The 17,156-nt window shown below is 41.7% G+C and overlaps 1 protein-coding gene across 1 annotated transcript; it reads right to left on the reverse strand.

Moving 5' to 3' along the window:
* Positions 1-2,349: 2,349 nt before the first annotated feature.
* Positions 2,350-9,425, reverse strand: LOC110518971 (apolipoprotein Eb). The gene is made up of 6 exons (XM_036970884.1): positions 9,353-9,425; positions 8,936-8,999; positions 8,536-8,689; positions 4,788-5,075; positions 4,301-4,457; positions 2,350-2,988 (listed from the first exon to the last, which is right to left on the reverse strand). Exons 2-6 carry the CDS (start codon positions 8,976-8,978, stop codon positions 2,818-2,820), a joined length of 813 nt encoding a protein of 270 aa, XP_036826779.1. The 5' UTR covers positions 8,979-8,999; positions 9,353-9,425; the 3' UTR covers positions 2,350-2,817.
* Positions 9,426-17,156: the final 7,731 nt, after the last annotated feature.

Raw genomic sequence — 17,156 nt, forward strand, 5'->3', positions numbered from 1 at the left:
GATATACATACTTACAGTTTGGAAGCTAATAGATGGCTTTTAGTTCAAATATGAGACATAACTGTAATCAGAAGATACGATTAACTTGTAAATATTATTGGTAACAGAACAAATAGCAATTGAGTAACTGCAGATTAAATAATGCTGTAATTGAACATTTTACACCCAATGTAGGCCCCTTTAAGAGCTAGAATAGATTTTATAGGTTGTGATTCTCACCAAATATGTTGTCTTCTCACACTATTTAAACCTCACGATCAATAAACAGCTTATAAAACTCTCTTAGCATATAGAGCACATATTGCAAACCAATAATCTGAACTAAAAACTCCACACATTTTGCAATTTCTGTGCATCCTTGACAATTGCTAGTCAATATCCAAAAACACCTCACATTTGTTTTCTTCCATCATCTCTCGTGGCACCAATGTAAGGGTTTATGGCAGGGGAAACGGTGTTGCTGTAGTCTAGTGTGTTGTGTGGGAATAGTTACAAGCGAACCTGGGGACTTTTGTGTTTACATTGTCCTAAAAATGGGAAACGGACCACAGAATTCAAGCGAACCCAACTCAGACCACCTCTCGAGATGATCTCTGTTCGGTTCGCTTCGGGGGCTCTTTTGAGGGGATTGAGTTTCTCTGGAGTGTTAACAATGTACAATAAATTAAGCGAACTGCACAGAGTTCACAAATATCGCCTGAAAGGAAACAAATGTGAAAACACCCTATGTTGTGTCCTTTTGGGGTAACGGTTAGATCTGCTTTCCAAACAGTCAATTGTTTGGTAAATGGTGATTAATTACCATCTTTGTTTTCTGGAAATGTGAAGTGTGGTTTGTGACACTATTGTAATTAGTCCTTTTCAAATGTCAAAGATGTCACTGGACATTCAGTAAACATTACTCATTGCATCTTTAAGCACTGTACAGCAAAGCTATTGTCAACACAAAGATTTGATGGAAAGGATTTGTTATATTGATTCTGTGCTGATAATTTTCATTCTTTAGATGTCTCATTATCAATGCAAAAGTTTACAATAAAAGTATCTTGACTTTGACTTTTGTGTTGTTTCCGCTGAAGTTTCTCCACAGTAACTGCGTTTCCATCCACAGTTTTTATGCAAGTAAAGCCATGCCGTATAAAAAATGAAGACGGGGGATTGAAACGCGACGTGTCGCCACAGACAATTTGTTCTTTCAACATGGTGGGATCTTAAAAAATATATATATATATTCCACAGTTGCAGTGGAAACTCCTTTTTATGGGCAAATATTTATATAATAAACCATGTCAAATTAAACTTGGGAGTCACGTGATGACATGCTACGTTGTACTACCAGTGCGATGTAGAAAACCATTAACGTTTATAAGCAGATTTAAATAACTTCATGGTCAAGTGATGAAGTTGATGCTATGAATTGGAAATGTGCAAGTGGTTTATTTATTTTTGGTTTCATGAGCTGAAATAAAAGATCCCCGAAATGATCCATACTCACAAAAAGCTTATTTCTGTCAAATGTTTTGCACAAATTTGTTTACATCCCTGTAAGTGAGCATTTCTCCTTTGCCAAGAGAATCCATCCACCTGACAAGTGTTGCATATCAAGGAGCTGATTAAACAGTATGGTCATTACACAGGTGCACCTTTTGCTGGGGACTTGAGGCTGTAGCAAAGGTGCTTCACCAAAGTACTGAGTAAAGGGCCTGAATACAAATTATGTGATCCTTCCTTAACCCATAGGAAGTCCCACCCAGTTGACTACTTCAAGATGGTGAAAGTCCTCGATGGCGCTGCTCATGCTAAAACGGGCTTTTGGGCCCCGAATCCTCCATATCTGTAATTGAAACACCTTTGGTGGGAAAATGTGTATGTTTTTTAATGCAGATTTGAGAATATTCACATCAATCTGTTGCCAATTGGATGGAAACGTAGCTTATGATGATTATCATGTCATACAGTGGGGCAAAAAAGTATTTAGTCAGCCACCAATTGTGCAAGTTCTCCCACTTAAGATGAGAGAGGCCTGTAATATTCATCATAGGTACACTTCAACTATGACAGACAAAATGAGACAAAATGTATTTGCAAATTATGGTGGAAAATAAGTATTTGGTCACCTACAAACAAGCAAGATTTCTGGCTCTCACAGACCTGTAACTTCTTCTTAAGAGGCTCCTCTTGTCCTCCACTCGTTACCTGTATTAATGACACCTGTTTGAACTTGTTATCAGTATAAAATATACCTGTCCACAACCTCAAACAGCCACACTCCAAACTCCACTATGGCCAAGACCAAAGAGCTGTCAAAGGACACCAGAAACAAAATTTAAATAAGAATAACAATTCACAGATTAGTATAGATGTTTTTATTGGATTGACAGACTTTCACCAATGTATGTTTTTTTATTATTACTTACTCACAAAGCCCTTTATACAATTCCCCTACCACAACTGTTCTGTACCGCTAATATACATTTTGATGTTAAGCAGTAATGGCTAGAGTGTGCATCTCAGTGAACTTTATCAGCTATGCTTGAGAAACGGTGCCTTTTGTAGAGGTGGATGACAATGAGGGAGAGAGGATATTAACACAAGTAGATTTGTTTGGTTGATCTTGGAAACCTGTTACAAGTCTGAAAAGCTCTGTGCTCAGCCAAATATGCATTATGTCTTGTTTATGAATGGAGTGACAAACTAAATGCTTTCTGAAAGGCAACTTCCCTTCCCTTTTTTAAAATATTTGTTAGCTTGGGTGAAATATGTGACATAGTGTGTGAACTAGACCGCCACCCTAAGCCTGTATGGTGGTATGTTGATTTACATGGTCTCCATGATGGCCTTAGCCTTATCACGGATTATGAGGCCGTAAGGGTTGAACCAGGTGCGCAGTTCCTCCGTCTTGTCCTCGAAGCTGCTGCGGAGGTTCTCTGTGGTCTTCTCCAGCTGCTCGCGGACCTCCTCAGCCCGGGACTCAAGCTTGTCCTTCACCTGATATAATAAATGCCATTTAGGTGCAGCTAGTTGTAATATAATACAGTGGTAAGAAAAAGTATGTGAACCCTTTGGAATTACCTGGATTTCTGCATAAATTGGTCATCACATTTGATCTGATCATCTTACTCACAAAAATAGACAGCTTAAACTAATGACACACAAACAATTATAAATGTTAATGTCTTTATTGAACACACCGTGTAAACATTCACAGTGTAGGGTGGAATAAGTATGTGGACCCTTGGATTTAATAACTGGTTGACCCTCCTTTGGCAGCAATAACCTCAACCAAACGTTTTCTGTAGTTGCGGATCAGACCTGCACAACGGTCAGGAGGAATTTTGGACCATTCATCTTTAAACTGTTTCAGTTCAGCAATATTCTTAGGATGTCTGGTGTGAACCGCTCTCGAGGTCATGCCACAGCATCTCATTCGGGTTGAGGTCAGGACTCTGACTGGGCCACTCCAGAAGGCGTATTTTCTTCTGTTGAAGCCATTCTGTTGTTGATTTACTGTGTTTTGGATCGTTGTCGTGTTGCGTCACCCAACTTCTGTTGAGCTTCAATTGGTGGACAGATAGCCTTACATTCTCCTGCAAATTGTCTTGCTAAACTTGGGAATTGATTTTTCCATTGATGATAGCAAGCTGTCCAGGCCTTGAGGCAGAAAAGCAGCCCTTTCTCCATTTATAGTCAATTTGTCTTACCGTGGACTGATGAACATCAAGGCTTTTCGAGATACTTTTGTAACCCTTTCCAGTCAACAATTCTTAATCTTAGGTCTTCTGAGATCTCTTTTGTTCAAGGCATGGTTCACATCAGGCAATGCTTCTTGTGAATAGCAAACTCAAATTTTGTGAGTATTTTTTACAGGGCAGGGAAGCTCTAACCAACACCTCCAATCTCGTCTCATTGATTGGACTCCAGGTTAGCTGACTCTTGACGCCAATTAGCTTTTGGAAAAGTCATTAGCCTAGGGGTTCACATACTTTTTCCAACCTACACTGTGGATGTTTAAATTATGTTTTCAATATGGACAAGAAAAATACAATTATTTGTGTGTTATTAGTTTAAGCACACTGTGCTTGTCTATTGTTATGACAAATTTATGCAGAAATCTAGGTAATTCCAAAGGGTCCACATACTTCTTCTTGCCACTGTATATTCCATGTAGCAGACACGTTTATCCAAAGCGCTTGCAATCATGCATACATTTATTTGTATGGGTAGCCCCAGCGGGAATCGAACCCACAATTATTGGCAATGCAAGCACCTTGCTCTACTTACTGAGACAGACAGTGCTCACCTTTTCAGCCTGGGTCGCCAGCAGCTTGCTGAGGGTAGCCATCTTATCCTCAGCGCGCTCACGGATCTGGACATAGTAAGGCTCAACGCGATCCATCACGGATTCCACACCAGAGGTGGTTCGAGACTGCAACTCCTCGAAATAGGTGGTCACTTTGCTAAAAAGAGTGAAGAGGAAGGAGATGTCAAAGACAGGTACTGGTCAAAGTAAGGTAAAGCATTCCATTTCATTAGAACTTGTTTGCAGTTAAATGACTCCCTCTATGTGACAGACTACTTCTGTGACAGACAAATAGTATTGAATGTTTTTTTTTTTTTTATCGGTGAACAATACATGATGAATTATGACATAACAGCCAACATTTAGACACAATAAGACAATGCTTTAAATCTAAAGACTTCAATCTTCAATCAAACTTCAATCTAAAGACTTGAATACTTTAATTGATTTAGTCTGGCAAACGGCTCCTGCCTTCTCTCTGTCACACCTGCAAATCTCCTGGGTGTCTTTGCTCAGGCGCTTGTTCAGCTTGCGGCTATAGGTGTTGACCCTGTGACTGACGTCATTGGCATTCTGCTCCAACATGGTCTGGAGTTCCAGGGTGTACACTGTGGTACGGTCTTTAGCTTCAGTCATGTGAGCCTGCAACTTGTTAACAAGGAGCTGCACTTCCTTGCCCAGACGTTCAGCGGCGTCCTTAGCGAGAGGTCCCAGTTTGGTCTTCATATCATCACTGTACATATTCAGCTCAGACATGGTGTCTGTGATCAGGGTACTGGGAGGGAAAACAGACAGGTTTATTAACACATAGATCCTATTAAATTACTATTTAATTTGTAATGTAACAATGTAAACACCTGCTCTTTCCATGACATACTGACCAGGTGAATCTGACTCAACTCAATATTAGGAAGGTGTTCTTAATGTTTTGTACACTCAGTGGACATTTATCAAATACATCAGAATAGGTGAGTGTTATTCTTTGGACTGGGTGAAAATATACATTTTTAAATGTTTTTTTTATTTTAACAGGGAAGACATATTGAGATGTATGTCGCTTTTACAAAAGCGCCCTGTATATACAACCTAAATATACACATGATACCCAAACAATACAGTGCATTCTGAAAGTATTTGACTTTTTCCACATTTTGTTACGTTATAGCCTTTTTCAAACATTTATGAAATTAAATGTTTTCCTCATAAATCTACACACTATGCCCCATAATGACAAAGCAAACGCAGGTTTCTCAAAATTTGAAAAAATATAAAACCAAGAACCTGATGGTCACTCTGAAAGAGCTCTAGAGTTCCTCTGTGGAGATGGGACAACCTTCCAGAAGGACAACCATCTCTGCAGTACTCCACCAATCAGGCCTTTATGGTAGTGGCCAGACGGAAGCCACTCCTCAGTAAAAGGCACATGACAGCCTGCTTGGAGTTTGGCAGGCACCTAAAGGACTCTCAGACCATGAGAAACAAGATTTTCTGGTCTGATGAAACCAAGATGAAACTCTGGCCTGAATGCCAAACATTACTTCTGGAGGAAACCTGGCACCATCCCTAAGGTGAAGCATGGTTGTGGCAGCATCATGCTGTGTGGATGTTTTTCCGCAGCAGGGACTGGGAGACTAGTCAGAATCGAGGGGAAAGATGAACGGAGCAAAGTGCAGAGAAATCCTTTGATGAAAACCTGCTCCAGAGCGCTCAGGACCTCAGACTTGGGTGAAGGTTCACCTTCCAACAGGACAACAACCCTAAGCACACAGCCAAGACAACGCAGGAGTGGCTTCGGGACGGGTTTCTGAATGTCCTTGAGTGGCCCAGCCAGAGCCCGGATTTGAACCCGATCGAACATCTCAGGAGAGACCTGAGAATAGCTGTGCAGCAACGCTCCCCAGGCTGAGAGGATCTGCAGAGAAGAATGGGAGAAACTCCCCAAATACAAGTGTGCCAAGCTTGTAGTATCATACACAAGAAGATTCGATGCTGCAATCACTGCCAAATGTGCTTCAACAAAGCACTGAGTAATGGGTCTGAATACTTATGTAAATGTTGGGAAAAGTCAAGGAGTCTCAATACTTTCTGAATGCACTGTATATGTATACACATTAAAATACAAAAACACAGTAATGGGAAGAATAAATAAAACATTGCAAATCACCCAGAAAAACAGATACATTCCTCCACAAGTCAGTCCCCAATCAATACTTTAAATTGCACGAACGGCACCAGAACATCAAGATGAAATGTATTTAGAATTTTGTACTAGCAATACGGTGCATTAAAACTAAAAGCAGATTCACCTAGCTCAGTGGAGACCCTAGGAACCTCAAGAGTTAACCAATCCTGTGAACGGGTCAGACAACTCAGGTGACTATACTTCAATAGCAAAGTTATATAAGACAGACGTTTATGAAGTAGGGCCTTGTAAACAAAAAGGGAGTAATGTAGAGATCTACAGGTCTTTAGCGAAGTCCAGCCAACTTTTTGATACAGGATGCAGTGATTAGTATCAAAACTGTCACTTGTAACAAAACAAAGGGCACTATGGAAGATGGCAATCCAAAGGTTTAAAAGTAGTAGCAGCTGATAATATCACCTTAATCAAGAACAGATAAAAAGGTTGACTGAATAATCTGCGTCCTACTGCTTAGAGAAAGGCAATATCTGTTTCTGTAGAAAAAGACAACTCTAAATCTTAACTTATCTATATGTTTTTTCAACGTCAAATCCATATCAATCCAAATGCCTAAGTATTGATATGCGGGAACACGTTCGATTGGAGAACCATCTAATGACTGAACATGTAGTCCATCTGAAGCATCCTTACGAAAGTCTGAAAACAACATGTATTTAGTTTTGTCTGTAATTAGCACAAGTTTTAAATCAGTAAGGGATTCCTGCATAGTTGTAAAATCTGACTTAGGTTTTGACACAGCCAAATCAACAGCCGGGGCAATAGCATACATAATAGTATCATCTGCATATAGATGAAGTTTAACATTTTTAACAGATTGACCAATGGTGTTTGTATAAATAGTGGAGAACAGGTCCCAAAATCGTCTCCTTTGGTACACCTTCATGTACAACAAATTCAGACTTAACCCCATCAATCATGATGGCCGGAGTTCTGTCACTAAGATAACCATGAACAGGTGTCAGAGCTCAGGCCTATCGAGGACAACTTATTCAATAATCATGATCAACAGTATCAAAATCTTTCAACGGGTCCAAAAACAAAGCAGCACATTTCATTTTGTGTCTAAAGATCATTAACAACTAAATTGGTTGCTGTAATAGTGTTATGCTCAGGCCTAAACCCTGATTGATTTACATTCAAAAACATTTCTCAGATAAAAAAAAGAGCAAAGTTCTACATTTACCAAGGATTCAAGAATCATAGCTAGACAAGGAACACTACTATTCCCACCCAGCACAAGAGCTGATTTCCATAATTGTGTAATATTTCCTGATAATGTTAAATAGAAAATGTGTGTTATTGAGCCAACAATAATGGGCGCTGCACACTTAAGCAGACCAGGATCCAATTTTTCGGCCCCGGTGGATTTCTTGTTGTCTATTGCTAGCAAAGCATCCAGGACCTCTTTTTCTGTAAATAGGCCAAAAAAAAACTTTGACTATCATTTCTCTGATCATTCAGCAAGTTTCCTCTATCAGCATCATTGTGAATAGGCTTTGAAATAACTTCTAAGAGCCTCCTGAAATAAAATGGTGATAATATGCATCCTTTTGTCCCTTTTGTCCCGTAATAAGGCCAGTTTCTGAATTAAATTTGTTGTTGCAGAGGAGGAAGTAGAACTCTTCAGGGATTGACAGTTTTCCAGAATTTAGCCAGGTTCCCATGAAAATCCGAAAGAGCGGTTACATAATCATTTAGCCTTTCTGATTTGACTTACACAATGATTCCTCAGTTGCTTAAAAGCTTGCCAGTCCGGGCCTAAACCTGTGTGCCTGACCTTGACCCAAGCATCATCTCTTATGAATGACTTGAATGATAATTCCGGAGTGTACCAGGCATTTGATCTACCTTTAACCCTTAACTTTTTGAAGGGAGCATGATTATCCACAATAGTATTGAAGACATCTGCAAAAAGGCTTGAAGCTAAATGCACATCAGGGAGGTATTTCATCATATTTTTTAAAATGTTTTTGCCAGGATTAATGGCCAACTGTAGGAAAGTAAAGGTAAATTGGCACAGAAATAAACTCACTCCAGTTCTCTGCTGAGATGGGAGGCCCTGATGTTCTTCACCTTCTCATCAGCCTTAGTGTTCAGGTCTGTCATGTAGTCCTTAAACTGGTCAATTGTCTTTTCCCAGGGAGTTTGGGGCTCATCCTGCATGGGTAGCACCCATGCATGGCAGCCTATAGTTAAGAGAATGGAGCAATCGATTGATTAAAACCAGTTGTCATTTGTATTGCCCCTGTCAATTATCCTGTTGGGTAATGTTTCAGAAAACATATGTTTTTCTAGAGCTGATGATTGATTATCTTAGGTAGGCGGCATCCCAAATTGCAACCTATTCCGTATTTAGTGTACTACTTTTGACCAGGCTGTATAGGGATTAGGGTGGTATTTTGGACACAAACTCAGTAGAAGTAAAAGGTCACCTGAGAGGACTGCTAGAGCCAGGATTACTGCGACAACCTTCATGGTGATCTGCTGACAATACACCTGTGAACACAATGGAGAATATCTGTTTATACAAAAGTAATATACCACTCTGATTCAGTGATTTTATAACAATATTATATACAGGATCACTGATTTGTGTTATATACAGGATCACTGATTTATGACAATGATATACAGGACTTTATAAATGCCCTTATTCATGCACTGGAACGGTCTTAGTTTACAAAAACAAACCGAGCACTACTTACACAACATGGAATCAATGAATATTAGTAGTATTCACACTCTTCTTGTTTACGGAGGTACGAATAGTATAATTTTGTCTATCTTGAAAGGTAAACAACAATGATCGGGTGATTTAAAACATAATATACATTAAGTAAATAACTTACCTTAGAGATCCTCTGTGGTGATGTTACGGTAAGTCAACACTGACAGACGCTCACTGAGTATTTATACAACTCTGATTGCTCTGAAGCGATCCCATAAAAGCACGGTGAATGGCTAACCTGTGTCCGAAGTTCCCAACACAAAGTGCGTTGTCATTTTTTATTGCTGGATTATAATTTTGTTCCACGTCGCACCATCAAGCTGTTATCACTGTCCAACGCTATCAAGCACCCTCAAAATAACAGACATGATACATACAGGTGATTCACAGCTTAATACGGTCCAGTAAAAGCATCCACTAAAGCCCCTAATATGCAACTTAAAAGGTTGCATATTAGAAAAAAAGCCCCTAATACGAGACTTAAAAGGTGAAACCAAATCCCTTGGTCACTGGTTTAACCGACCCTATCTTTTCAGATCGAGGTAAGGAGACGAGTAAAGAAAGCCAATTGTCAGTATTCATAGTGTTTAGCCAATTGGAAAGTGTCCTATCAATGTACTATTCCAAAGGTTTATGTTTAATGACAAGAATGGCAGAGAGCATGCCTGATATCAATCAGAACGCTCAGATCACACTGATATGTAATGTTGTTTAGCGGCCTTTGGCCAGCAAGTCTTATGCTGTCATGGTTTATATTGGTCTCCAATACATTGGTCAATGTTTCTATAACCTTGGAATACTTTTGAACTTTGAAGTCATTGTCAGTGTTTCAGACACTAGCACATGGATAGGAATTCATTGGAGTAATGAACAGTGAGTGAGAAGTTATTGCAGTGTTATTACCACTACCATTATTCCCACGCTCTTCTCAATTTACATCAACCATTCTGCCATCAGATTTGCCACCAATGCTCCTTATAGGACACGTCACTGCACTCTATAGTCTTCTGTAAACTGGTCATCTCTGTATACCTGTCGCAAGACCCACTGGTCGATGCTTATTTATAAAACCCTCTTAGGCCTCTCTCCCCCCTATCTGAGATATCTACTACAGCCCTCATCCTCCACATACAAAACCCGTTCTGCCAGTCACATTCTGTTAAAGGTCCCCAAAGCACACACATCCCTGGGTCTCTCGTCTTTTCAGTTCGCTGCAGCTAGCGTCTGGAACGAGTTGCAACAAACACTCAAACTGGACAGTTTTATCTCAATCTCTTCATGCCATCGATAAAAGACAGTACTGTGCAGCCGTCTTCATCGACCTTGCCAAGGCTTTCGACTCTGTCAATCACCATATTCTTATCGGCAGACTCAATAGCCTCGGTTTTTCGGATGACTGCCTTGCCTGGTTCACCAATTACTTTGCAGACAGAGTTCAGTGTGTCAAATCGGAGGGCATGCTGTCCGGTCCTCTGGCAGTCTCTATGGGGGTGCCACAGGGTTCAATTCTCGGGCCGACTCTTTTCTCTGTATATATCAATGATGTTGCTCTTGCTGCGGGCGATTCCCTGATCCACCTCTACGCCGACGACACCATTCTATATACCTTCGGCCCGTCATTGGACACTGTGCTATCTAACCTCCAAACGAGCTTCAATGCCATACAACACTCCTTCCGCGGCCTCCAACTGCTCTTAAACGCTAGTAAAACCAAATGCATGCTTTTCAACCGATCGCTGCCTGCACCCGCATGCCCAACTAGCATCACCACCCTGGATGGTTCCGACCTTGAATATGTGGACATCTATAAGTACCTAGGTGTCTGGCTAGACTGCAAACTCTCCTTCCAGACTCATATCAAACATCTCCAATCGAAAATCAAATCAAGAGTCGGCTTTCTATTCCGCAACAAAGCCTCCTTCACTCACGCCGCCAAGCTTACCCTAGTAAAACTGACTATCCTACCGATCCTCGACTTCGGCGATGTCATCTACAAAATGGCTTCCAACACTCTACTCAGCAAACTGGATGCAGTCTATCACAGTGCCATCCGTTTTGTCACTAAAGCACCTTATACCACCCACCACTGCGACTTGTATGCTCTAGTCGGCTGGCCCTCGCTACATATTCGTCGCCAGACCCACTGGCTCCAGGTCATCTACAAGTCCTTGCTAGGTAAAGCTCCGCCTTATCTCAGTTCACTGGTCACGATGGCAACACCCATCCGTAGCACTCGCTCCAGCAGGTGTATCTCACTGATCATCCCTAAAGCCAACACCTCATTTGGCCGCCTTTCGTTTCAGTACTCTGCTGCCTGTGACTGGAACGAACTGCAAAAATCGCTGAAGTTGGAGACTTTTATCTCCCTCACCAACTTCAAACATCAACTATCTGAGCAGCTAACCGATCGCTGCAGCTGTACATAGTCTATTGGTAAATAGCCCACCCATTTTCACCTACCTCATTCCCATACTGTTTTTATTTATTTACTTTTCTGCTCTTTTGCACACCAATATCTCTACCTGTACATGACCATCTGATCACTTATCACTCCAGTGTTAATCTGCAAAATTGTAATTATTCGCCTACCTCCTCATGCCTTTTGCACACATTGTATATAGACTCCCCCTTTTTTTTCTATTGTGTTATTGACTTGTTAATTGTTTACTCCATGTGTAACTCTGTGTTGTCTGTTCACACTGCTATGCTTTATCTTGGCCAGGTCGCAGTTGCAAATGAGAACTTGTTCTCAACTACCCTACCTGGTTAAATAAAGGTGAAATAAAAAAATAAATAAAAAATTCAAAGACTCAATCATGGACACTCTTACTGACAGCTGTGGCTGCTTTGTGTGATGTATTGTTGCCTCTACCTTCCTGCCCTTTGTGCTGTTTGTGCCCAATAATGTTTGTACCATGTGGAGCTGCTGCCATGTGCTGCTACCATGTTGTTGTCATGTTGTGTTGCTACCATGCTGTGTTGTCATGTGCTGCTGCCATGCTATGTTGTTGTCTTAGGTCTCTCTTTATGTAGTGTTGTGTTGTCTCTCTTGTGGTGATGTGTGTTTTGTCCTATATTTTAATTTAATTTATTTTTAATTACAGCCCCTGTCCATGCAAGAGGCCCTTTTCCTTTTGGTAGGCCATCATTGTAAATAAGAATTTGTTCTTAACTGACTTGCCTAGTTAAATAAAGGTTAAATAATACAAATTAAATCCACATTTTGTTGTGTTACAGCCTGAATTCAAAATGGATTAAATAGATTTTCTTCTCACCCATCTACACACAATAATACCCCATAGTGAAAACATGTTTTTATAAATGTTAGCAAATGTATTGAAAATGAAATACAGAAATATCTACATCCAGCCTCGGTCTATAAAATGTTTAGTGCAGAGAAGTGTCCTTTGATACAATACTTGGGGATATATTCTATCTGTATCGCTGAAGCGTTACAGAGTGCGCAATAGAAATGTGAAGGTAATTTCAGACTGAACCGATATGTGCAGAATTTACCATGAATGCAGTCTCTGCTAATGTGGGAACATTGCCTTAAAGGCCTGGATTCAATCTGTATCGCATAAGATCTGCTTTAGAATTTAAAAGTAATTTCTGATTGAGTCGACATATAGCGTTTACCATGAATGAATTCTCCCCGACCACAGGAATATAATGCCTTTAATTGTCAATCGCACTATAAAGCAGAGCTTCAGCGTTAGGAAGGCGTTCTGAATATTTTGTACAGTGTATATCAAACACTACATCACAAATTATGTGGACACCCCTTAAAATGAGTGGATTTTGGCTATTTCAGCCACACCCGATGCTGACAGGTCTATAAGATCGAGCACACAGCCATTTAATCTCCATAGACAAACATTGGCAGTAGAATGGCCTTACTGATGAGCTCGGTTACTTTCAACTTTCCAACGTCATAGGATGCCACCTTTCTGCCCTGATAGAGCTGCCACGGTCAACTGTAAGCGCTGTTGTTGTGAAGCGGAAACGTCTAGGATTAACAACGACTCAGCCGCGAAGTGGTAGGCCACACAAGTTCACAGAACCGGTCTGTCCTCGGTTGCAACACTCACTACCGAGTTCCAAACTGCTTCTGAAAGCAACGTCAGCACAATAACTGTTTTGTCAGAAGCTGGCCGAGCAGCCACACACAAGCGGAAGATCACCATGTGAGGTCCATACAGAAATGGTTTATCGAGATCGGTGTGGAATGCACTGACTGGCCTGCAGAGCCCTGACCTCAACCCCATCGAACACCTTTGGGATGAATTGGACCGCCGACTGCGAGCCAGGTCTAATTGCCCAACATCAGTGCCCGACCTCACTAATGCTCTTGTGGCTGAATGAAAGCCAGTCCCCGCAGAAATGTTCCAACATCTAGTGGAAAGCCTTCCCAGAAGAGGCTGTGTGGAGGCTGTTGTAAGCAGCAAAGGGGGTCCAACTCCATATTAATGCCCATGAGTTTGGAATGAGATGTTTGACGAGTACTTATGGTCATGTGGTGTACAGTGCATTCGGGTGGTGTTCAGACCCCTTGACCTTTTCCACATTTTGTTAGGTTACAGCCTTATTCTAAAATTGATCAAATCATTTTTTCCCCCTCATTAATCTACACACAACACCCCATAATGACAATTCAAAAACTGGTTTTAGAAATGATAAATAATTTCAACAAAAATATTGTACTTTCTTGAAGCACCTCAGGCAGCAATTACAGATTTGAGTCTTCTTGGGTATGACACTACAAGCTTGGCACAACTGTATTTGTGGAGTTTCTCTCATTCTTCTCTGCAGATCCTCTTAAGCTCTGTCAGGTTGGATGGGGAGTGTCGCTGCACAACTATTTTCAGGCCTCCAGAAATGTTCGTTCGGGTTCAAGTCTGGGCTCTGGCTGGACCACTCAAGGACATTCAGAGACTTGTCCCGAAGCCACTCCTGAGTTGTCTTGGCTGTGTGCTTAGGGTCGTTGTCCTGTTGGAAAGTTAACCTTTGCCCCAGTCTCAGGTCCTGAGCGCTCTGGAGCAGGTCTTCATCAAGGATCTCTGTACTTTGTGCCGTTCATCTTTCCCTCAATCCTGACTAGTCTCCCAGTCCCTGTCGCTGAAAAACATTCCCATAGCATGATGCCGCCATAACCATGCTTCACCTTAGGGATGGTGCCAGGTTTCCTCCAGAAGTGACGCTTGGCATTCAGGCCAAAGAGTTCAGTCTTGGTTTCATCAGACTCTCATGGTCAGAGTCCTTTAGGTGCTTTTTGGCCAACTCCAAGCGGGCTGTCATGTGCCTTTTACTGAGGAGTGGCTTCCATCTTGCCACTCTACCATAAAGGCCTGATTGGTGGAGTGCTGCAGAGATGGGAGAACCTTCCAGAAGGACAACCATCTCCACAGAGGAACTATGGAGTGATCACCATTTAAGAATGATGGAGGCCACTGTGTTCTTGGGGACCATCAATGCAGCAGACATTTTTGGTACCCTTCCACAGATCTGTTCCTCGACACAATCCTCACTTCTGGCACACGGTGGCGAGGTTCAGAGCCACTGCTGTTCCTCGTGTCTATCCTCATTAAGTGACGCAGGACACAGATAGTCTTCACATGCCTGATTTCCCCCAGGAGGCAGTCCCAGATTACCCTGGTCACCCAACCCTGCAGTGCCCTACACGGTAACTGTAGGCAATATTTTTGAAGGAATATCAATTTTTAAAGGTATTTCTAGGAATATGGAAGATAATGTAATTTAAACTTTTACATCACCAGGTCATGTGGACTACTAAAGTATAATATGTCTTATAACAAATCATGATAACATTGAATAGATAGATGCATGTGCACGTGAATGTATAGTTGGAAATTCCAAATTCAACAATGAGTGGTTTGAATGGAATCAGTGGCTAAGTGCAAGCGTTGCAAAGCAATCACTAACCTCCTATTCAGTGTAGGTGTATGGTCCAATTCTGGGTTTAAGGGTCTCTTTTCCAAGCTAAACATTCACTTGCGACCCCACCATGGGTTAAAAAAGGTTGAAAACATTGGCCATGCTGTCAATCTAGCATGACTTCTGCCGCTCTCAAAGCAACTGGAAAATCTTAGACTTCAGTGAGTTCAAGACAACTAGGAACTCAGAAGGAAAAAAAACAAGCTCCGACTGGTAAAGTACGTTTTGAACGGTCATCCAACTCGGAATTCCAAGTTGGTAACTCGGGCCTCTTTCTAAAGCTCCGACCTGAAAATCACTGACGTCATGATTCAACCTTGTTTTTTTCCATGTTCCCAGTTGTCATGAATCAAATCAAATTGTATTGGTCACAAACACATATTTAGCAGATGTTATCGTGGGTGTAGCGAAATGCTTGTTTTCCTAGCTCCAACAGTGCAGTAGTATCTAACAATACACACAAATCTAAAAGTAAAATAATGGAATTAAGAAATATATAAATATTAGACTGAGCAATGTCGGAGTGTCATTGACTAAAATACAGTCAAATAGAATACAGTATATACATATGAGATGAGTAAAGCAGTATGTAAACATTATTAAATTGGCCAGTGATTCCAAGTCTATGAATATAGGGCAGCAGCCTCTAAGGGGCATGGTTGCGTAACTGGTTGGAACACGGCTAGTGATTGCTATTTAACAGTCCGATTGGTCTTGAGATAGAGACTGAAAAACAGCTTCTCGGTCCCTGCTTTGATGCACCTTTGCTGACCTCGCCTTCTGGTTGATAGCGGGGCGAACAGGCCGTGGCTCGGGTGGTTGATGTCCTTGATTATATTTCTGGCCTTACTGTGACATCGGGTGCTGTAGCTGTCCTGGAGGGCAGGTAGTTTGCCCCCGGTGATTCATTGGGCACACCACACCATCCTCTGTAGAGCCGTGCCATACCAGGCGGTGATGCAACCAGTGAGGACGCTGTCGATGGTGCCGCTGTGGAAGTTTTTGAGGATCTGGGGACCCATGACAAATCTTTTGTGTCTCCTGAAAGGGGGAAAAGTTGTTGTCGTGCCCTCTTCATGACTGTCTTAGTGTGTTTGGACCATGATCGTTCGTTGGTGATGTGGACACCAAAAAACTTGAAACTTTTGACCCGCTCCACTACAGCCCCATCAATGTATGCCTGTTCGGCCCGCCTTTTCCTGTGGTCATTGAAAATCTCATGGCACTTATTGTTGCTGTCCCGCAATTCACTCTCATGGTGTTTTTTTCCCCCTTTTCTTTTCGTGACCAGAAGGATAGTTCCGCTTCATCCTCTCATCGAAGTTGTAAACATTGACTCCCGCTTTGACATAAGGGGGAGGTGGGGCCCTTGAGCAATTGGCGGGGCCCTACGCAACTTGCGTAGTGAGCGTATAGGGCCGCCCGGCTCTGGCTGCAGATATGGTTGTCCTTCTGGAAGGTTCTCCCATCTCCATAGAGGAACTTTGGAGCTCGGTCAGAGTGACCATCGGATTCTTGGTCACCTCCTTGACCAAGGCCCTTCTCCTGATTGCTCAGTTTAGCTTGGCGGCCAGCACTAGGAAGAGTCTTCTTCCATTTAAAAATGATGGAGGCCACAACGTTCTTAGGAACCTTCAATGCTGCAGAATTGTTTTGGTACCCTTCCACAGATCTCTGCCTCGACACAATCCTGTCTCAGCGCTCTACGAACTATTCCTTCAACCTCATGGCTTGGTTTTTTTGCAGAACCTTATATACTGTAGACCGGTGTGTGCCTTTCAGGACACAGATAGTCTTCATCAAGGATGATCAACGGAAACAGGATGCACCTGAACTCAAATTCGAGACTCATGGCAAAGGGTCTGAATACTTATGTAAATAAGGTTTTTTATTTTCAAGAAATAACTTTTCGCTTGTCATTATGGGGTATTGTGTGTAGATTGATGAGGAAACAAATTCATTTAATCCAT

This window comes from Oncorhynchus mykiss, chromosome 32, assembly GCF_013265735.2.
Source record: "Oncorhynchus mykiss isolate Arlee chromosome 32, USDA_OmykA_1.1, whole genome shotgun sequence".
In the NCBI taxonomy this organism is placed as follows: Eukaryota; Metazoa; Chordata; class Actinopteri; order Salmoniformes; family Salmonidae; genus Oncorhynchus; species Oncorhynchus mykiss.